This window comes from Carassius carassius, chromosome 11 (assembly GCF_963082965.1).
Source record: "Carassius carassius chromosome 11, fCarCar2.1, whole genome shotgun sequence".
In the NCBI taxonomy this organism is placed as follows: domain Eukaryota; kingdom Metazoa; phylum Chordata; class Actinopteri; order Cypriniformes; family Cyprinidae; genus Carassius; species Carassius carassius.
In genome coordinates this window covers 14,210,001-14,232,913 of record NC_081765.1, presented here as the reverse complement: position 1 = coordinate 14,232,913, position 22,913 = coordinate 14,210,001, and the positions used below count along the sequence as shown (strand labels likewise).

At 37.1% G+C, this 22,913-nt stretch overlaps 2 protein-coding genes across 2 annotated transcripts in view; one reads left to right on the top strand and one right to left on the bottom strand.

The window, feature by feature from the left end:
• The window catches only part of LOC132152809 (thrombospondin type-1 domain-containing protein 7B-like), a 272,917-nt gene that overhangs the window by 148,453 nt on the left and 101,551 nt on the right, over positions 1 to 22,913 (bottom strand). The gene's annotated exons all lie outside the window — the stretch shown is intronic.
• LOC132152552 (uncharacterized) lies at positions 4,127 to 15,595 on the top strand. Its single transcript, XM_059561308.1, has 4 exons — positions 4,127 to 4,243; positions 8,909 to 9,064; positions 10,316 to 10,405; positions 14,740 to 15,595. The coding sequence occupies exons 1-4, from the start codon at positions 4,127 to 4,129 to the stop codon at positions 15,031 to 15,033; spliced, it is 657 nt and encodes a 218-aa protein (XP_059417291.1). The 3' UTR covers positions 15,034 to 15,595.

Sequence of the window (22,913 nt, the reverse complement as noted above, 5' to 3'; positions counted from 1 at the left end):
TGAGTGATGCAGTGTCGTCTGAGAGCCCGAAGACCACGGGCATCCAATAAAGGTCTCCGGCCTTGTCCCTTACGCACAGAGATTTCTCCAGTTTCTCTGAATCTTTTGATGATGTTATGCACTGTATATGATGAGATTTGCAAAGCCTTTGCAATTTGACGCTGAGGAACATTGTTTTTAAAGTTTTCCACAATTTTTTTACGCAGTCTTTCACAGATTGGAGAGCCTCTGCCCATCTTTACTTCTGAGAGACTCTGCTTCTCTAAGACAAAGCTTTTATAGCTAATCATGTTACAGACCTGATATCAATTAACTTAATTAATCACTAGATGTTCTCCCAGCTGAATCTTTTCAAAACTGCTTGCTTTTTTAGCCATTTGTTGCCCCCGTGCCAACTTTTTTGAGACCTGTAGCAGGCATTAAATTTTAAATGAGCTAATTAAGTGGATAAAAGTGTAAAATTTCTCAGTTTAAACATTTGCTACGTTATCTATGTTCTATTGTGAATAAAATATTGGCTCATGTGATTTGAAATTCCTTTAGTTTTCGTTTTATTAAAATTTAAAAAACGTCCCAACTTTTCCGGAATTCGGGTTGTACAAGAAAAGTGCCACAAGGCCATTCCAGATCTCTGTGGCCCAATTTAACCCTGGATTCACAATTGAGATACATTCTGAAGTGTCAGATAAAGTAGAAAAGCTCTGTAAGCTGTAAATATATATTTACAGTTTATATATGACTAAACCATAGCTCTGGGAAATGGTGTTATTTATGGAGCCGTGCATTTTGAGCATCTTATATGACATTTGTATTTGAAAGATGTGCATGTGTTAAGCTGAAGCCTGCTTTGAGGAGAAAGAGCCTCGACTCTATGAAGTCAACCTCTGATTCATGACAAAAGCTGAGACAAGACATTCAGGAAGATACTCCATAATTTGGGACAGATGGTGCCTCGGTGGCACCAGCTGCTTGCCGAGGGAAATGTGCCGCATTCTGAATAGTGCAGATGCAGCAAGTCTATAAGAAACACACAGACAAACATGTTTATTTACAGCAAACTCTTGTCAGCACAGAATCATCTGACAACTCGTGACAAGATCCAGAGCCTGAAAGCCTGAGATCTTTCATCACTCATTCCTCATCTACTTGGATTTGAAGCTTGAGACAAATAAAATTACGCAGTGAGAGACGGGGTCAACTCTTGATGTAAAACATTTATGACACCACATTCAAAGATCCTCTGTATTCTCAGAACACGAATGAGCAAAATAAACAAAAGACAAACAAAATAGAAGCAGCAAAAAATAGTAGAAATTATGGGTTATTACGGGAGAAAATAATGTCACTGTTGAGCTTGTGGTTCCTGAACTTTAGCATTTGAAAAAGACCGTGCAGTACTTGCAGAGTTGGATAGATGTGAAGACATCAAAATGCTAATGTTTTCAGTGGCTTCTGAAATGGCTGGTAGGTGATGCCTTTAAAATGGATAACGTAATCTTTAACAATGAGAAGACTGACAGTGTAATTTACACTTGTCTCTACTAATGGAGCCACGTATGATGGCACTTTAAGGTCATTAGAGCGATAAAAAGGAGCTGCTATCTTTCTTCATGCCATCTCGGGGAATCGAAAGCAAAAGGGAGGAATAAATTATTCTGCCGTTTATGTTGCAGTGTCCCTTGCATCTGCAAGAGTATCTGTCCCTTTTCTTTACCATGGTTGACAACGTTATAAAAAAAATATTTTTTTCAATATTAACAATACTAACTACTACTACTAATACTTATAATCTAAATTAGCTCGGTAGATTGTTCATGCTTTCTACAGATTGGGATTGTTTACTACATATCCTTTCTTATAATTAGTGGTGGGCCGTTATCGGCGTTAACGTGAGATTCTTATCGGGCGATGAAAAAAATTTCGCCGTTAATCTATTCTCAAAATTGGGTTGGGAGCTGGGTCTATACTAAACAAGCTATGATGACTTTCACCTTGATATTTTATATAACCGACTGGCTGAGGCCAGCCTAAAAAGATGCTCAGGACAGTTGATGGGCCACTGCTGCGCATCGTCACGAAAGTTTTTCTTTTTCACGTGTTTTTAAGCCTTACCGCTTGTCGATTTAAACATTAAAGCATCCAAACACAAGACGCGGAAAAGCTGAACAGAGTAGCTGGTTACTCGCGCGCTGTGTTCGGTGCGCACGAGAGAGAAAGCCGCTTATCACGGGCAGCGACCAGGCGGGAAGGTAGTCGACCGGAAGTTGAAGTCGGCCTCGTGCCGCCATCTTGTAGCAGAACTTCACTTGCGTTAGCATCCCATTGACTCCCATTCATTTTGGCGTCACTGTGACTGCGAATAACGTTACATCTGAGGCGTTTAAAGACTCCATCTGTCCATTATTTATTTCTAAAGATACACAACAATGTATAAAGGGCTCCATTACCTTCTATGTTACATTATGGCCCCGTAGAAACAGTTTTTGTAAAAATAGGCTAACAATTGCGTCATAACCACTCGACTCTCTGTCGCACAGTAGAGAAATTACCGTACAGACAGGAGGAGAAGCTCGCAGGCAATCGGGGAGACGTCAAGAGAGAAGCCCATAGATATAGAGTCCATAAAAGCAACGGGACAAAATATTTCATAAATTATCAGGAAATTATACAGGCAGTGTAAGAAAAATCTCAATGTCAATCGCAGTTAACATTCCTATATTTATTTACAGATCTACGCTTGAAGATGAATGTGATCCCTTTCATCCTGGTCGGGAGCCATCTACAAAATGTCATAGCCTACATAACGTGAAATAAAGAAAAAAGTTTTTTGTTACAGTGTTTTTGACCATGATTTATTAGCCAAAACTGCATGATTTAACACCTAGCTCACAATTATTTGAATATTAGCCTATGGGCAAATGTTTTACATGAAGAGATGAAATCATGTAGAACAATAAGCAATTTTAAGAGACTATAAATGAACAGCCTATATTGAATCGATACGAAAATGACTCGAGGGGATATTGTATACTGACAGTATGGTTCCTGGGATTATATATGTCTGTTTTGGATGGGTTACTATTCGGTTTGATGTAGATAGAAGGAAACGAACATTTTTTTAATGTGTGCGTTTATGCATGTATGTGTGCATGTGCAATTTGCATCACTTTTAATAATTTTGGATGATTGTACATGTTCTTTGTTATCTGTTATTTACTTATATATATATATATATATATATATATATATATATATATATTTATATATATATATATATATATATTATGTGTGTGTGTGTTCAGAATAAGCTAACTAAACTAACTAACTAAAATGACTAAGTACTGCAGAAAGTCTTGACATCTCCCTTATCAATATTCAATGTGAAGGCTACTGACTGAATATGTATCATTACGAAGTTCTAAACCATAATTAATAAAACCACATGACATTTCTGTCAAAGTATGTCTACTTGAAGTGTCTACTGTGTGTTTTGATAATAAATATTCAATCATTTTGTTATTAAATATTTATTTATTGAAACACAAAAACAATTTTAAAAAAGTAATACTTTTTTTTTTTTAAATCCTGATCCCCCTCTAGCTACATTCGTCGTGGGGAAGAAAAGTGAGAGGCCATGGGGTGGATGGCTAGGGTGATACATGAATGGCACGGAGGGGAGAAAGAAGGGTGGGGGGAGAAAGAGCAGTGACTATTGAACAGTGTCTACCAATGTGAACATGTATTAAACTAAAGACAAAAGGCACATACACAACCCCAAAACAATTTAACAATCTTCAACTGTTTCAAGTTAAAAACATGCTGAGAGGTTTAAACCAGCTTCACCCCTACTGGATTAAGACTCTCAAGCCTTCAGCTAAATTATTTTAAAAAATATCATTACCCCTAGGTGATAAATGAACTTCGTCCCTTAGAAACAGTTGAGGCTTGTTAAATACAATTTGAGGGTGATGCACAATACCCCCCTGCATTCCCAAGACAAAGGTAGCCATGACACTGTTCACCATGTACGGGACTTGTCAATTTTCCCCGGAAGGCCCGATCTCCACCGACGTCTCTGGGTGATGTCAGACAGCACAATGGTCATCTGAGGGAAACGCCGATAGAGATGTTGCAGATCCTGCTTCATCGCTGCGACGAGATCGATGCTCTTCCTGCATCCCAAGTCGTTCCCGCAGCAGTGAATCAGCAGGACATCCGGGGCTGCTCTTCCTCTGAGGGACCGGTAGAAGAAAGGAAGGAGTCAAGGCCAAGATTGGCCCCGATGGTCTCTGTGGCCCTCTCTTCCCCACGACGAATGTAGCTACTCCCGATGATCCAAATCACTGGATCTGTTAATAGCATACAGCAATCACAATCAAAACACTGTTTTGTCAGTATGAGTAAACAGATTTTAACACACAAGTAACTTGTCTCTGGCCATTGATTTAATTATATCCGAACAAAACAGAAAAAAGTCTATGCAAATATACAATAAAACACAAATTAATTGCTCTTATCTGTTCATTGAAATAATAATAACAATATAGGTATTACACAAGGTTAATTTATTATTTTATTCTCTCTTACAATGTTGCTTTCCATATTTTATATTATATATTCTAAATGATACTATATTAATATGGCTTACCTTTGTTGGTAGAATAGTTAGCCATGGTTTTAATTTTTTTCTTTCTTCTTTTTCTGGTGTTAGCAGAAGAAAAATTTGTATTTTTTCCTATGAGGAAAGAAAAACGAAGAGGGCAACCATTAGTTATAGATGTTATTGGTGACATTCGTTATTGTCCATTTATTATCTATATGTTATTTAACAGGCCAAAGCAGACGTTTTTGTCCAAGCAATTTTCTGAATAACTTTTTTATATGACTGATTCGTCCATTTCTCTTGCGATGTAGATGTGTAGATAACAGTTAACGCCATTTTGTGGTTATATTCGGCGCCCATTAACGTTATACAACATCATGTGCATCAAAAAATTTTATATATTTAAAATATTCGATCCCTGGGCGGTTAAATAACTATTGGGTATGAATTCATATCAGTTCTTGAACATAATTTTACATAACTTCTTAATAGTATGCATTAACTTAATATGGCGTACTGGCGTTACATTTTAAAATACTATACAAAATAATTAATCAGAATACTTACTCCTGCTCACTCACGCCAAAGAACTCCCTGCTCAAGCTCGCCGTCTCTGCAAGATTAACGATGGCAGTTTGCACGCACAGCTACTAGAAGATTTACATCTGTCAGACAGGTTGCTGACGTCATCAAGCTTAGTTTGAGTCTGCGCGTCAGAAACGGAAGTGCTAAAAAACGCTAAAAATGGGCTTCACTTGTCTCAATTGAGTTCCAATGGGGTCGCTGTGTCCATTTCTTTTACTGTCTATGACAGCGACACTGAACCGAGCTCTCTTCTGCGAAGTTCTCCTCGAAGTCCCTCCTGCACCTGAACGAACAAATACAAATCGCAGTTTGAACAAACAAAAAGATGTGAAAGAGCCCAATTCAGTACCACAGTGTTCTAGTGTACACGGCTCACGCAGAGAAAGGCGTCTCAAAACACTTGAACATCGAATTTGCTTATTTTTGCTTTTGTGCCGACAAATACATACAAAATATGTCAAAATATCCACCTTGGAAATTATGCTCAAAATCACTGTCAGTTATTTCTTAAGTGAAAGTATGCAGTTGAGAGAAAAAATGAGATGTGTATTATATTGGATGCGTTCATCGTCTCTTAAAGTGACCGCGCCTAATTTAGCTACTGTGTTTCACACATACTCCGTCTGCAGTGTGTATGCAGTCCGTGTGCGTTACGTATGTGGTGCAGCATGGACTCGATGTGCTTTCACACAGGACGCGTTTGCAGTTCACTACTCGGTATATAAACGATCGCTGCACTGCTGCAGACGCAACACTCCTGGAACATGGGTGCGTAAAAAAATATGCAACGCATACGCACTGCAGACGGAGTATGTGTGAAACAAGCATGAGGTTGTTTGCACCTTATGCAATGTGGAATTAGTTTACAGTTTTTTCAAGCACTTTGTGATGCATTTTGGAAACAGGAGATGAGCCCCTTTTCTAATGCACCACCTAGCTTGATAACCCCCTTCTCAAAGACTTACTGTTTGTCAATTTTATTTGGGTAACACACATATTCTGAATGCCTTCGGCAGAATTCGAATGAGACATTTTAATCTAGATTAATCTAGATTAATTTCATGATCACAGTGAGATTAATCTAGATTAAAAAAATTAATCTATGCCCACCACTACTTATAATATATCTTTTCTTGACTTCCTGAAGCTCAACTGTTCAGCATCAAGACTGTGGGTCTGATTTCTAAGACACAAAATAAACAAGTTGCTTTGAATAAATGTGTCTGGCAAATGCATAATGTTAGAATGTAAATAAAAGTGCAGAAAAAACATTAAGGTGGGAGGTCCATACGCTTTAACCCTCATGTTTTGTAAAGGAACTCAGAGACCCCAGTGATATTGCAGCTAAAAATGCTAAACAATACATTTTCAGATGGATACTTCATGTCTTTTCCTAATCTAATTAAAAACTGACTATGAATAATGCTGAAAATATCCTAAAAAATGCATATCTTGTAAATGCAATGGATTTTCACAAACTAAGTTCTGATTGTTCACACTGTGAAAACCAAAGTCATTTCAGCAAACTGAGCAGCAAAAGAAATGTCTTTCAGATATAGCTTCACTGAAAAAAAGGAAAAGCAGTTTTACTGAATTTACTAAAACAATACACTTACATACTACTTAATACATTTATGTTTAAGATGGAAACATAATTTTATTGTTTAAATTCTAAATGAAATTCAACGTAATTATCAAAACATGATATAATCACTTTGCAAGAAAATGTTCAAATTGTTTCAGATTTCAATCAAATGGTGTTCATGTAAAATGATTTTTTTCTGCTGTTTGATTTATTTAATTAAAATAGGCCCATGTCACACAATTACTTTGTATTTTCTTCTCAACTTAATTCCATTGTGTAGGCTATAATTAATCTAATTCAGGTTTGTGAAATACATCGTTTGCGCGGGAGCAACGTGCGCGAGAGCGTCTGCGCATGCGCTTTGAAATCCAGACCACACCAGGACCGTTGGTTTGGAAAGGAGACATGAGGGGACTGACTGACTTGTTTTCAAAGCTCATTAAAAGGTAAGAATTTCAGTATCAATCGTATGATATATTATAAAAATGCAGTCATTGTCAGATTAAATGCAACAATAATGTTTTAAGATAACCCCACATGCTTTTAAATCATCATGTCGATGGTATATTTCGTCGAGTGTTGTCGCAGATTTTTTTTTTCTTTTCTTGGGGTGGGTAACGTTAACGTTAAGTAAACCTTAAATATTACTGGTAACATTAGTTTATCAAACGTCTACAATCCGATTAAACAATTTACATATGGAAATCAAGTTTTCATCAGGTGAATAATAATAACATGGACTTTAGGATTTGTGTGGGGGAGGGGTTCGTAGCCGTTGTCATATCACTGCAATGGGCAAAAGCGCTCGCTCAATGCTCTGTCATTCCATGTCTTTGATTTACCAACGAATAGAGTTAAACATACAGTATGTTTTTAGTGCAGTGACCTATTTTATCAAGTAAAGGAATACTCGATAGCCCCGCCCTCGCCCCATAACTCACAAAAATCTCTCTCAGGCAGGTTTTTAAATTACAATATTAGGATTTCACATCTAAGTTAATAAAGTTTTTGTTGGCTAACTAACATGGTTGTCACTTTGAGATGGATATCATAATTACTATAAATGACTGCTGCAATAAAGGTTATTTTATGGTATGCTATAAATTGTTTTTTAAAGTGAATGTTGGTTAATTTTCTAGTATTTACCATACATTTTGGAAAAAATTAAAAAGCCTTTTTCCAAAAAGGTACATATTAAAAGGGGGTAATATTATAAATAGCTTTGTCTTTAATTTGGAAGAGTACAGTAAATTGTTACTTAAAATCATTAACTGTTGTTGTTATCACTAATTTCTGCTCGTTCTCTCTTTACAGTGACATTTGCTGTACATTTGGAATTTCAAAGCCTGTTCAGACAAATTACGAGCTAAGTCAGTCCCCAACAAAGGCAGTTAGCCTTGTAGAAATTAACTGATGAATAACCCTTGGCTGACTATTTGATTGGACATGTGCAGATGGTAACGTTAAAGAGATCGTTGTCTTTAGAGAAAATTGAACACTGCTTATTCCTGATATAAAGCTGAAGTCTTGAGGGGTTGGTCCAAAAAATTGTTCAATACAAGGTCTGTCACAGACAGAGAGTTTGAACAAGTGGGAGAGGCACTCATCAAGAAGCATCCATGTTTAACAGAAAAGGGCTCAGACACTGGGTATGGGAGTTGGAAAGTGAGCCTTAAGTACAAATTATCTAACTATCGCACACATCCCCGAAAACTTGGATGTCCTTAAGTTACTGTAAATTCTTTAAAGCACAAGCCAGATGGAAAAAAACGCCCTGCCTACAATGTAAAGACGCCCAAGAGAGGTGAAGTGTACTACTGCCCCTCCTATTCCCCTGGAGAGAACGACCATACTCTGTAGATTGCAAGAGTTGAGCTTCTTTCAGATGTGAAGAAAAAAAACAATAGAGAGACTATTAAAACTAAAATGCAGAGAACATTTGCACTTAGGAGACAAGAAGTGCTTCGTTGTGCCCCTATGATCAGCGACTTCATGATGAGATGGCCAGCTCTCTTTGATGTCAATGAGCTTTGTGATAGATTTCCAAAATTGGTTGAATATGTCTTACAGAGAGTCATATCTTATTGTTTAAACTAATTTATTTTTGTTAACATTGTGCTTTCAGGTGAATGCAGAGTTCAAGCGAAACACAACAGTTCCTCTACAGTCAAAATTTCTGTCACAGCTTGACCTTCACTATGAAGCACTATGAAGGTTTTCTGAAGGTGTTTGAAAGGCGACCAGGGCAACAAGACCGAAAGCTGAAAGAGATGATGTCAACTGTAGTTGAAGTAAGTGAGCAAAGTTGCACTTGCATATGGTGATCACATCAAAAACATTCATATAATCCCCTTTAACGAAGTCTTTTCAGAAGGCTTTCTGAGTCGCATCCATAGACCGCAACATAACTGACATTTGAGGCTGTGTGAAATGGACAAAAAAAAAAGACATATACATTTTAATCACGATTTTGACACACAGACTATGCTTTACAGTAATAAATACATTCAGTATGAATTTGAAACATTTCCAAAAGAAAACCAATTAGAGCTTTATCAAAAAGTTGTAATATGTCTCTAGAACAGACATAAGTCAAAATAATCACTAAGTAAAGGTGTAACAAAATGTCTAGACGTTTGCAAAAAAATATAAATAAATAAATCCTGTGTCCAGGGACTTTTTTTGTCATGTATTGTTCATAGAGCTCATTGTAGCGAAACCAAAAGTAATTAGCTAATAAAATAATTTGAATCAATATATCATTTTTAATTACTTACTTATTAGGTAAGTAGCCATGTAATAAGCTGGGTAATGTACAGACATCTGGCTGTTATAACTGAATAAACCTCTTCAGTGTGATACAAGACCCTCATTCACGTCGGGTCCTGATCACACTGTCTGGATTTATTCTTGTGATAACGGCTGATTGCCTGTAAAAGATCCCTTTCATGTCACACACTTAACCAAAAATTATATAAAGTCATAAGGTATTTTACAGTCTCCAGGCTCACATAATCTCTTACATCAACATTTGTTTAAATATTGACAGATTATAGATAGAAATAGATTTTAAAGGTTTACTAACGTATATAGTTGGCTAATTGCATATGATGATGCTGAATTAGCAAAAACCCTCTCTTTGTGTTGAAATATTATCAAGTTTTACTATGAACATGAATTGGGAAATTAGTGATCAAAAAGGCACGGACAGTTATTTTTGCTTTATTGAACTGATTTTTAAAAATGCATTGTTTGGATGTCAGGTTAGTACACTATAATTTTTTTTGTTTGTTTGTGTGCATGTATTCACACTCTATTTTTTGTAATTGATATTATTAGCATTAGGTAAGTTGCATTACATCTCACATAATAAAATCAAGCTATTATCTTTATTATATTTCTCTAGACTACAACATATTTGCCATACACATACATTTTTAGGAACTTTTAGTGAATGAGACCCATTGTGCTCTTTTGTTTAATTGTGATTTGAGTAATATCTTAAACTAACCTTTCTTTTTCTGCTTTGGCTTATTTTTAAGGATGACATTGATGCAGCTTGTGAACTTGCCATCAGAGGACTGTGTATCTATCTTAATGAGGACCCTAAAGATCTCATTCAGGAGTATGTGGTGAGTAGTTATAGCTTAACTGATGGAATCTGTACTATGTTCAACAAGCAACATATTACTACATCTAAAAACCATGGTTTCATCAAATATGCACACTGCAACATAAATAAAAAAAAAATAATTTTATCCACTAGACATGTAGCATTAATTGTTTAACTTCTAAATGTTTGCACACATATTTACTTATTCAAGGACAACACTGGTAATACCGATATCACCGTTGGTGTGTGTGTGTGGGGGGGGGGGGGTTCATTGGAGTTTCCCTCTTTTCTTCGCTTGGTTTGTAAGTGGCGTGCTCATTTTACTTTCACTTTCAAATTAGCAGCAATTGAATTGTTGCAATTCGGCGTCAAGCAATTGTTCGAGGTTTTCCTCTTTTCCTCTGATTTCTTGGCTTTCAAATAGCTTGAAAAAGCGCCATGCACTTTTTACTTTTAACTTTCACAAGCAACAAATACATCAAACTCAGAACTTTTATTAACAAAACTAATAAAAATACAATTTATATGCCTAATAAAATAACAAATTACTTAGGCTACACAAAGTTTAAATAGGTATAAAAAGTTGAAAATCAGCAAAACACTATGGAACCAAATAAATAAGAAACATAAATTTGAATAGCAAAATGAATAAGAATGCTTGGAGGCACGGCATATACACCTTGATATACAATATATTTTATTAAATACACAAAGTTTAAATAAAGTAATCAGCTTACACTGTGGAACAAAATAAATAAGAAATGCATGTTTGAAAAAACATCCAGTCAATAGGCTTTTCAAAATCTAAATTATAGCCAAACATGTGCCTTTGCATTTCCTTTCTAAACAGACATCTGCCGTAGTCTTCTCTTTCTCACCTCACTCTTGTCAGTCAGGTTGACTCGCTTTCCTCACGTGATAAATAAAATCTGTCTCCTGCCCTGTGGTGCACTGACGTTCATGCACGGTTCAGCATGCTGCATTGAGCTTTTAGTTTTTAAACATGTCTGTCCTCTAACTGAACTAGGCTAAATTATTTTTGTTACTATTAAAAAAAAATCGAAACATTGGTGGGGGGGGGGGCGGTGCCGCGGTACAAAAAATGATGTATCCAGTGTTATGGCTTAACACTAGGGATGGGCGTTTTCCGCAAATATCACATTCGAATATTTTAGCTCACAAAAAACGAATATTCGTTTATTTAAATTAAATTTCATGAGACAGACCTCATTTTTCAGTAACATTTATTGTTTCCGTCATTTTTGAACAAGCTTATATGCACAATAAGCTTAAACATTACACTACATCGTGTTTTGTAGCTGAAAACCTTTAACAATGTTTGCAAACAAACAAAAAAGTACAGAGCAAAAAAATAAAATAAATAAAAAATAAATAAAATCACGAATTCCAGCGTGTTGTGCAAAGGGAGCAATTAGGCTATAGTACAGAACGTAGCCTAGGCTATATTTAACTTTTAAACTTTTAGCAAATCTTTTTTGCTTTCTTTCTATTGTTTTACATGTTCTTGTTAAGGAACACAAGCATGTCAACATGATCGGGGGAAAGTCTGCTCCTTATTCTGTTAACAATAAGTCCGGCTGCGGAGAAAACGCGCTCTGACGGCACAGACGTTGCCGGGACACACAAATAACGGTGTGCTAATTGACTAAGTTTCGTGAAGCGCTTGTTTTCGTTCCACCACTGAATGGGATCCTCATCTGGTGGAATACATGGCTCCAGCAAGAACTGTTCCCACTCGTCTCGGCTGGACTCTCCGTAATCATCGCCGAAGAACTGGCTCAGCCTTTTCCGACGGGTGGGCATTGCATCCTCTTCATCGTTGGTGACGGCAGCTGCATCCGTGCCACTCGCATCAAGGATAATACTCTGATAATGTTTAAAGAGTTTTTTTCTTACTACTTCTCTCATGCTTTCGTAGAGGAACTGGAGATGTTTGTGCCGAGGTCTAGGGCAGAAGCGAGAAGAGGAGTTTTCCCTGCATTCTCCAAGTTAGCGGTGTTAATTAGTTGCTTGAGAGATGCCCCAACAATGCTTTTGAATTCGGTCACTTTCTGTGATTCTCCACGGCATATTTGAAGATGTCTGTAGACAAAAATTAATTAATTAATTAATAAGAACTGCGGTCTTCTTCGGTATATAATTTATTTTGTAAGTGATCTTTTAAATAAATCATGACTGGAGTCACTTATCAAATTAATGTAGCTGCATTTTATTCGTTTGAATTTATTTGCTTATATTTAAAAAAAACTAATTTAGAAAAAAAAAGAGAACCATTTAGAAATAAAAATCAGTAATCAACATCAAAGGAATCTGAACAAATTATTAACTTATATTCATTCATTCGTTAGAACTAGACGAACCTGCACAGAAGGCTTTGCACAAGTGGATACACCATGGAGACTGACACGTAGTTTTCGCCACCCAGTGCTTCACTTGCCGTTTTTAGAGACTGGAGCACAGGTAACAAATCCTCAATTGTCTGCCAGTGATCGTCGATTAGCTCCAGGGTTTTAGCATCCGCCAGTTTGGTTACAGTCCTGTCAGAGAGCACAGCGGTGATGGCCCAGCGCTGTTCATGTAAACGCGCGAGCATATCAGCAGCCGAATTCCAGCGTGTTTTGCAGTATTGCACGAGTATGTGCAAAGGCAGTTCTAACTGTCTTTGTTTTTGCTTGAGTGCATTTGAGGCGATCGTGCTGTGGTGGAAATGTCCTACAAGTCTACTACATGCACCAATTAGTCTATTCATGCTTGCAGCTTTAAATCCATCATTGATGGCCAATTGAAGTGTGTGCGCGAAACAAGGTACAGATTCCCAGTTCACGTCTCTGTTCGCGGCTATCATATTACTTGCGTTATCGTGCACGCAAGCGACCACTTTGCCGTCCAGGCCCCATTGCTCTACAGATGTCTTCAAATAATCTGCCAGGTTCGCAGCCGAGTGTTGCTCTTCCATTGCTCGGGTTTGCAGGACATAGCTGTTCACCTTAGTGTCAGCAATAAAATGGCACGTTATAGTGACATAGGACTCTGTGGTTAATGCTGTCCAACTGTCAGATGTAATGGCCACGAAGTCTACTGTCGCCAAAGTAGATTTTAGTTTGGAAACCGAACTCTCATGTTGAAGCTCTATTCTTGCTGTTATGGTTCTCCGTGAAGGAATGTCATAATCTGGTTCAAGAAACTGCAAGACTTCCTTAAAACCTTCCCCCTCGACAAAACTTAAAGGAAGCATATCTCTTGAGATCATTTTTGCTATGAGTTGAGTGGTCTTCTCGGCTCGCTCGGGGGTACATCTCCGCCTACTTGAAGTCGTGAACATGGTGATGGGCAGCTGTGTGTCTTCATTATTAGGTTCGTCAATTATAATATTTCGGTGTTTGCACTTAAGATGATTCCTCATTGTAGAAGTGCTGTTGTGGTAACTCAGTTTCGCTTGACAGATTTTGCACACTACGTGATGATCATTCTGATCAAAGTATTTCCAAACTTCGCTACGCTTAGATGCAGAGGACGCCATTTTGTCAAACACTATCAACTGGTTTCCACTGCACGCTCCACAGCGCCACCCAACGCATATAGGCTGTTAGTTTTAGTTTGCGTGCTCAGGTTTTATTGTGGATTTTTTTTTTTTTTTTATATATAGCGAAATTCGATTAGCATTTTTATTTATCGAATAATTACAGCAGACCGAATATTCGAATGTTCGAATATCCGTGCACACCCCTACTTAACACCAGTATAACTAAAAACACTGTCTATAGCAGCAACCCTATTCCCTATAACCCTACTGTGCATATTCAATACCATGATATGCCACATTACTTAAAACCAGCACATAGCTAGTATCACATGTGGGAAACAAATTACATTTCTAATTTCTAACAAGTCTAATTATATTTTTCTTATTTCCTATTCTTACTGTGTTATGACCTAAAGCCAGGGGTGTCAAACTCAATTCCTGGAGGGCCGCAGCTCTGTACAGTTTAGCTCAAACTTTAATGAAACACACCTAATTCAGCTAATCAAGGTCTTTAGGATTACTAGAAATCTCCAGTAGATCTCCAGGAGCAGGATTGGCCACCCATGATGTATATTTTACAGATGGTGTAAAATTTAACGGACATTTATGTGCTAATTTGCAATGCGTGATGTCAACACGGATGTTTAGGGTTCTAAAAAACTAACCCAATTTTAGTAGTTCTTAAGTAAAAAATATAATGGAGGGAAAACATTGTGATAGTCCTTTCTTTAAGTAATATTCCATTATGCTACCCCTCATATTTCTTGTTCATGTGTTAAATACATATTCATCTTTTTTTCTGTCTTTAGGACATGGAAGAAGATTTTTTACAGTGTGCGATTGAGAAGACTACCATGGGCATCTTCGTGATAAAGCACACTGCAGACAATGAAGCCCATGATGTAGGCATTGTGCTAGAGGGTGTAGCAGTGCTTCAGGACCTCGACAGTGTGGATTTAGCAACTTCAATGTTGTTTGGTCTAATTTATGCTCTTAACCTGCAGTACCCCACAAAGTTGCATTTTACAACTGAAATTTTGCAAAAACTCATCATGGAGTTGGATGCAGGTGAACTCTATCAAGGCCCAACATTTCAAATCTGAACTCCACCAGTGAGATAGACTGATTTCGAATGACTACTGAGACTACAAACAATCAACCTCAGAAAATTTCAGCAGCCTTCATGCAAGACCACCGCAGAGGGTAAACCGTGATCTTGTTGTTTAGACTGTTCCCCTTTGCCTGCTCTTGTTTCTTTATCTTTTTTTTTTTGTCTGAATTTGGCCCTTCTTTGGACTGGCTCAGAAGTTGATTGATTAGAGAGCTGAATCTATGACACATGGATGAACTAGCATAAATAAGATACATTGTTTAAAGTTTAGGTAAGGGTCAGATACTGTATTTTCACATTATTTTGTAAGGTCTATATATAATTATCTTTGAAACGAAAGTGTTTTTTCTTGAAATAACAGTTCCAGGTAGGGCTGCACGATATTGGGAAAAAATGACATTGCGATATTTAATTTTTCTGCGATAGTATATTGCGATATGAAATCTAATCAAATTTTTTCTTACAAACAAAAATGGGGTGAGCACACTTACATTCTCATTTTAAATGATTTAAACGTCGACACCATTGTGTCAATTGATTAATATGTGCGAGGGAGAGAGAGCTTATGTTGTTTAAAGACGGTGAGCGTGCGGCCGGGGCTTGCTCTCTCTCCCTCTCCCTCTCTCTCTCTCTCTCTCCCTCTGTTTCTCTCGCGCACGCTCTCGCTCTCTCTCCCTCTGTCTCTCTCTCTCTCTCTCGTGCTCTCTCCTGTGCTCTTTCTCTCTCTCACTCTCTCTCGCGCGCTCCCGCGCGCTCTCTCTGCCCTGTTAAACTGACAGGACTTAAAAACACATGTAAATGGTAAACTTTCACTCTATGATGGTTAAGCTGTACAATTAATCCGCGAATCACATTCGTCAAGAGCCGGGGAGCAGCTGGCCCGTACTGTTAATGAATAACGGATCAACTACGACAGCCTACATCGCACATCCTGCGATGTGACTATCATGAATTCGTACATCGCGATATCGATGCTTAAACGACACATCATGCAGCCCTAGTTCCAGGTACTGGTGTTCTTGGGTACAGTTTTAAGGTTTCTGAGAAAAATGAAATAAATTAGTGTTACAATGTTTTATTAGTTTTTAAACACACAGTTACATGCAGTATAATGTTACTTATGTTTATGATCTTGTTTAAAAAAAAAGAAAAAAATCTTGTAAAACTTATGAAGGTTTACATATATTGTTGATCTACATGTTATGCATACAAAATGAACTGTCTTTGTTTTTATACTAGTCTAATTAAAACTGATATGTATTTTTATTAAATTTAATCATCAGAGAAGTCATTTATGCTATGCTTTTGAAAGCACAATGTTATTTAGACATGCCATTTAAATTACACATTGTTCAAATTATTAAATAAAGGATTTACAAAAGGTTTTTGTGTTACATGAAATGAAACATGCGACAACAAACCATTGAAATATGTATTAAAATTTAATTTGAGTGAAGTTATTAAAATTATGTTAAGATAACTTGATTTAATTGCACAGAATTAACATGATTGAAGCAGATATCTGAAATAAAATAATAATGTTAAACTAGCATAACAGAATTATGTTAGTATAACTTGAAAAGACTATGTACACATTACTTTTTGAAATTGCATAGGATTAACACAACCGTATTATAATGAAACCACATAAATGTATAGGATACTTTGAACTCAAACGGAATGTGTGGAACCAATGTCCATAATTCAATTGAGTAAATCCAACAAATCTTTTTTTTCAGTGTTCACACAAAGTGTTTCTCTACAGTTGCCATCTGCTTGTGATCACAACCTACATGTAAAAATGTGTAAACCAAGCAAACAAATCTTCATGTGCAGCTACTATGATTGGGTATTGGGTACTAATGAGGCGGTCTTAGAGGAAGAGTCTCCCTGGACTAACATCTGAGAGAGAGAGTGTGTGTGTGTGTGAGTGAGAGATAGAGAGAGTATCAAAACATGACTTCCACAGATGTGTTACACTTAGATATTGAGTGAGAAAAAACACGGTGTGAATTATTTCACATCATGTGTCAGACATGATATATTCAGACCCACATGGAATCTGTTCTAAAGCTTGTGAAGTGACTTTTTTACATGACTGTAGCCCAGCAGTCCTATGTATGTTGAAAAATAGAGGTACAAGACTGTGCTCTTATATTGCCTTATGAACTAATGACCTGCTATGAAGCACCGCAAATGATGTAATCAAATCAAGAACAAAACAATATAAAACAAAAATATGTAAAAGAAAAATAAAAAATACACACACACACACACAGGCGGAAATCGCGGGGGGGTCGGGGGGGTCCGGACCCCCCCTATCTGAGGGTTGTCCCCCCTTAAAATATAATTGAAATATGTGTATTGTAAATAATATAATGATATATAGTTAAACTAATTGTGTAAATAGTAAAACAATACAAATGCAAACGCAGCAACAACAACAAAAGTTTTAAACATCTCGAGTTCCCCCTGCTTTGCCTCACATTGCTTTGGTCCACTGCCTGCTCCCCTTTTACCTCACCACACACACACACACACACAGTCCGGTGCGAGAAAACAACGTGTCGTGTTTCAGTAGTTGTGGAACTGTAGTAAGCTTACTTTATTCACATTAAACATCGGATGACGTGATTATTTTCTCTTTAATATAGATGATGCGTTCACTATGATTTAGTCGGTTTCAGTGGCGGCTCGTCGGGTGAGGCAAGGGGAAGCACCGTTTCCCCCAAATTTTGAGGTGAAAATGAGGAAGATTTAATGTTAATAAAATTTACTATTCATTTCAGTTCATGTCTCAGAATGTATATATTTTTGTTTGGTATTATTGTTATGGTATTATTTTACACTTAATACCATTTCATCAAAGCTCCGCTTTTCTATCGCGAATGTGCCGAATCTGCTGATGTTATTACAACCGCTAAGTGAAAGAGAAAGAGAAGGGGAGGGGGAGGCCAGGGGAACCAATCAGCATCGAGTGTTCTCTTTCAGCGCTGAGGAGTGCTGAGAAAAGTAACATCTTAGAGGACGCTAGCCTCCCTTCTGGAATATCAACCAACCATATTAGAGACATAAATTAGGTGCTATTAGTTTGAACCTGTTTTTATACAGTCTTATGGTTCGAACGTCTCCCGGAGTGGCTGGGCTGATAATTTACCAAGTATTTATAATGAGTAGCGATATTGAATATATTTTCTTTACGGTTTCTGACTAAAAGCCGCCAAAAAGCCATTTTAAAGTGGTTAAACAAATAATAATAATAACAATCGGCAGGGATCCCCAGACCAATACAATTAGTTTGCCTCCTCTATTTTAAAATCCACGAGCCGCCACTGGTCGGTTTATTTAATTTAATATAGTTAATCTAATATAACATCATACTAAGAGTGCAGTTGTTCTCCAGATATTAGCATAACAAATGTGATTTTGATTTTTATAAAAATTGAATAAACAAGAAGTTAATATTAAGTGCATTTTAGGCACCATATTGCCTGTTTTAGCTCTATTTCACCGACAAAAAAAAGTTCAAAACTAAGCTACAGCAGTAACAGCACTAATTGCGTCTTTGAGAAACACACTGAGGAGGTGTTTCCTAAATGAATGAATCCACTTTTTGAACAAATCAGTCATTGATGTAATAAATAATTATTTTTTGTTTTTTCCCCTCTCTTTCACGTCTATACCGATCTCACTATACAGTTGTGTGAGGGTGTATGTCTAAGAGTGTGTATGCCTTCATTTAGCTAGGCATGGCAAATGTTTTTATATATGCATGTTTTAATTATAACTGTGAAGCAACAACATTGCTATTAAATGTGCTATATAAATAAATAAAAGTTGAAGTTAAGTTCAAATTCCATTGTATTTTGGTGGCTTGATTGTGTAAACAACTTCAAAAACATTGCAACGAAAATTGTTTTGAAGAATGTTTTGGTCAATTTAGTCAGCTTTTTCATTGAACCAGAAAGAAACTTTGATAAGAATGCTAATGGAACGGTCTCCATGCAATAGTTAGGCTTTCCTCTCTGTACACATATCCTTAAGTACAATTTTGCCTGTTTTATTGGTGTCCCCTTCAAAACTTGCTCATGAGAAATGTTATGTTTATTGTCCCCCCCAACATTTACATGAGATTTTCGCCCCTGCACACACACACACATATATATATATATATTATATAGTAAAAACAAAAGAATAATACAATATACCGTACAATACTGTACAATGTACAATATAAAATTACTGACTGGACAAAAATAATATATATTCAAGGACACGTAGATACACACCCACATGCACATATGCCCATACAATACATCAGCTACGCAAAATAAGGAGGAGGTGATACCATCCTGTTCATGGATACTTTTTACAAGCAATTAATTTTAGGTGTTAATAATTAGATGATTGAAGGACATGACAATTACCAAATTCAAGCATATTCTACAAACAGCTAATCTGTTGAACATTAATTTAATTAAATACAACAACCCTTTTTTAGTGTGGCTGAACATAAACATAAATTATTTAAACGTTGCATTAAAGTCATTGTTTTCATCTATACAGTGCATTACCCGTGCAAACACTTAAGCCTCCTATTTTTCATTTTATAAAACCTTTTTATCCACTTATTATAGTCCAAACGCTCTCCTGGCCCACATCGCTGTGATCCCAAAATACATTATAATCATAAAATATCAATTATAATTGCATCAGGGTAACAGGTGCATTAGAGCTAAAATTAGCATCATATGCTTTATAAGACAATTTATAAAATTTACACTATGCTTTTTACACTATGAAAAAAAAATTACACTATGCTTTTTCACAGTCGTAATAACTTACGATTGTGATTTAACTTTTGATCATGTAATGTCATTGAAATTTGTTATTTGTAGTCTTTCATACCAAAGCTAATCAGTACACCTGCTTAGCATTTCTTAAATGAAACATCCTTAATCGTAATGAAAATACCCTAAATCTCATGAAAACCACATACAAATCATATACTATCATGTTTATTAGCTTCATGTTTGTGGAAACATTTTGCTGGGTTTCTTATGTATGGAACAGAACATGGAAGTGTAAGGGAAGCTCATCATTAGAAGAGTTATGAATGTGTAATATGAGACCACTGAGCAGCGAATGAGCTTCCTCTGAATCAGAAAAGGGTTCGCAGAAAAGAAAACACAGGCAGACAGCACTAGATGCTTCAAATGCTCATCAGATTTAATTATTCAGTGGAAAATGAATAGAAATTATGATTATGTCTAAAGGAATATCAAGTAAATGTGTACAGATATCAGTATTTTTTCAGAGATGTATATATATATATATGTGTGTGTGTGTGTGTGTGTGTGTGTGTGCATGCATATACAAACCCAGAAATGTGTTTCATCTTTTTTTGTCTTTTTACATCTTCAGATTCCAGAGGTAAAATAATAACAAATAAAAATACAGTATATTGACAAATTGCTAGTGAGAAAACAATCAAATACAGTATATTGACAAATTGCTAGTGAGAAAACAATCAAATTTAATATCTGCATGTATCTTTCCACACCACTCCCTCAGCATGAGGCACTTCCTTCAATATCTAAACACACCGAGAACATGACCCTTCCATTTCTGAAAACAAACCAGCTCTGGTTGAAAGAGAAATTCCCTAATTATAAAGGCAAAAGCCCTGCAGCATCTTAGGCTCTGTTTATCATTACAGCTGTGTGCTCTCTCTCAGCTCATTGAGATGCAACCTCAGGGGCGTCTTGTTTAGGCGCCCCTCGCCTCCACCTGAGATCTGCATTCCCAGCAGAACAGCACACACAGCTGAAAGAAACATGCAATTTTATGGATCTGCGACTGGTTAAGATAAAGGCGGAAATGTGTATTGTATTTCAGATTGTTTGAACAGAATCGGCGAGTGACATTTAAGAAATGTTGGCAACTGATACAGCACAAACAGTTTTGTCAGGTAAGCTAAAAATGTCCTTTATGCTGTAACATCTGAATTAACTACAATGGTTTAATTGCAGACAAAGATATTATTTAATATATCTAAATCCACCTTGCCTCGGGTAATCACAGCTGTGCTGCACCATGCAGTTTGTCTACATTCAGGGACAGAACGATGACGGATGGTCTGACTCGAAATCGTACCCTCACGGCAGTAGTGCTCTTATGATTGATGGGCTGACATAAATGGTTAAGAGAACACCATCCTGAAATTCATGTTAAGAGATGTGTAGTGGAAAATCATGTCATCATGACTGGGGCAATTTCAAATCCTGCCTTTTTAGAAGGATCGCAACTAAAAACTTGTATATTAAACTGGGGAGTTACTTTGACTAATGAAACTTCAAGTATGTGTTTATTGGAGTTACCTCTTATATATGTAAATAATAAAGACTATTTGAATGTCCACCTCATGCCCCCTTAGATATTAAGTAACTTTTTTTACATTGTAGGCACAAATGCAGGCCATTTACTCACTCTCATGTCACTGACTACTGTGGACAACAAAAATAATGCAAAAAAATAATGTAAGTCAGTGGGGTTATATTGATCAGAATCAGATTTAGAATGAGCTTTATTAACAGATATGTTTTCACATACGAGGATTTTGTTTTCATGACAGAAGCTTCCGCAGTGCAACGGAATGACAGTGACAGAACAAAAACACAGATAATAATAATAATAAAAAAAATACAACAAGTAAATTAGGATTAACAATATATAAATTGACAATTGTATGTGCAGGTATATTACAACAGACAGTTTTGTATACATGTATATTATGTGCAAATTTGAAGTGTTGACTAAGTGTGTGTGTTAGATAAGTAAGTGTATGAGTGTATAAATAGTGTTGTGTGTTCCACAGTTATTGTCAAGTGTTCATGAGATGGATTGCCTGAGGGAAGAAACCGTTCCTGTGGTCATTCTGGTGCTCAGAGCTCTGTAGCGTCGACCAGATGGCAACAGTTCAAAGAGGGAATGTGCTGGGTGTGTGGGGTCCTTTTGCTCACTCTGGATAAGTACAGTTCTTGTATAGAAGGGAGGGTTGTAACGATTATTCGCTTAGCATTCCGGACTACCCTCTGTAGTCTTCTGAGGTCAGATTTGGTAGCTGAGCTGAACCAGACAGTTACTGAAGTGCAGAGGAGAGATTCAGTGATGGCAGAGTAGAAATGTTCAGCAGGTCCTGTGGCAGGTTGAACTTCCTCTCAGCTGGAGAAGGAACTACAAATTTCTGTTGGGCTTTTTGACAATGGAGTCAATGTGAGTGTCCCACTTTAGGTCCTGGGAGATGGTGGTGGCCAGGAACCTGAATGACTCCACTGCAGTCACAGTGCTGTCCGTGATGATGAGTGGGGGGAGAGCAGGGGGGTTTCTCCTGAAGTCCACTATCATCTCCACTGTTTTGAGCGTGTTGAGCTCCAGGTGGTTAAGACTGCACCAGACATCCATCTCTTTAACCTCCTGTCTGTAAGCAGACTCGTCACCATCCTGAATGAGGCCAATGAGTGTGGTGTCGTCTGCAAACTTCAGGAGCTTGACAGAGGGGTTTTTAGATGTGCAGTCGTTGGTGTAGATGGAGAAGAGCAGTGGGGAGAGAACACAGCCCTGAGGAGCTCCAGTGCTGATTCTACGGGTGTTTGATGTGTATTTTCCCAGCCTCACTAGCTGCTGCCTGTCTGTCAGGAAGCTGTTGATCCACTGACAGATGGAGGTGGGCAAGGAGAGCTGAGTTAGTTGGGCAGGAGGAGGATTGGTATGATAGTGTTGAAGGCCGAGCTGAAGTCCACAAACAGGATCCTCACTTAAGTCCCTGGTCTGTCTAGATGTTACAGAACATAATGCAGTTCAATGTTTACT

Bases quoted from the DNA above. Each gene is read 5' to 3' on its own strand.
- LOC132152552 (XM_059561308.1), top strand. From the start codon at position 4,127: ATGTTGCAGATCCTGCTTCATCGCTGCGACGAGATCGATGCTCTTCCT. The intron at 4,244-8,908 runs GTAGAAGAAAGG...AGGTGAATGCAG, and splicing joins GCTCTTCCTCTGAGGGACCG to AGTTCAAGCGAAACACAACA. The intron at 10,406-14,739 runs GTGAGTAGTTAT...TTCTGTCTTTAG, and splicing joins ATCTCATTCAGGAGTATGTG to GACATGGAAGAAGATTTTTT.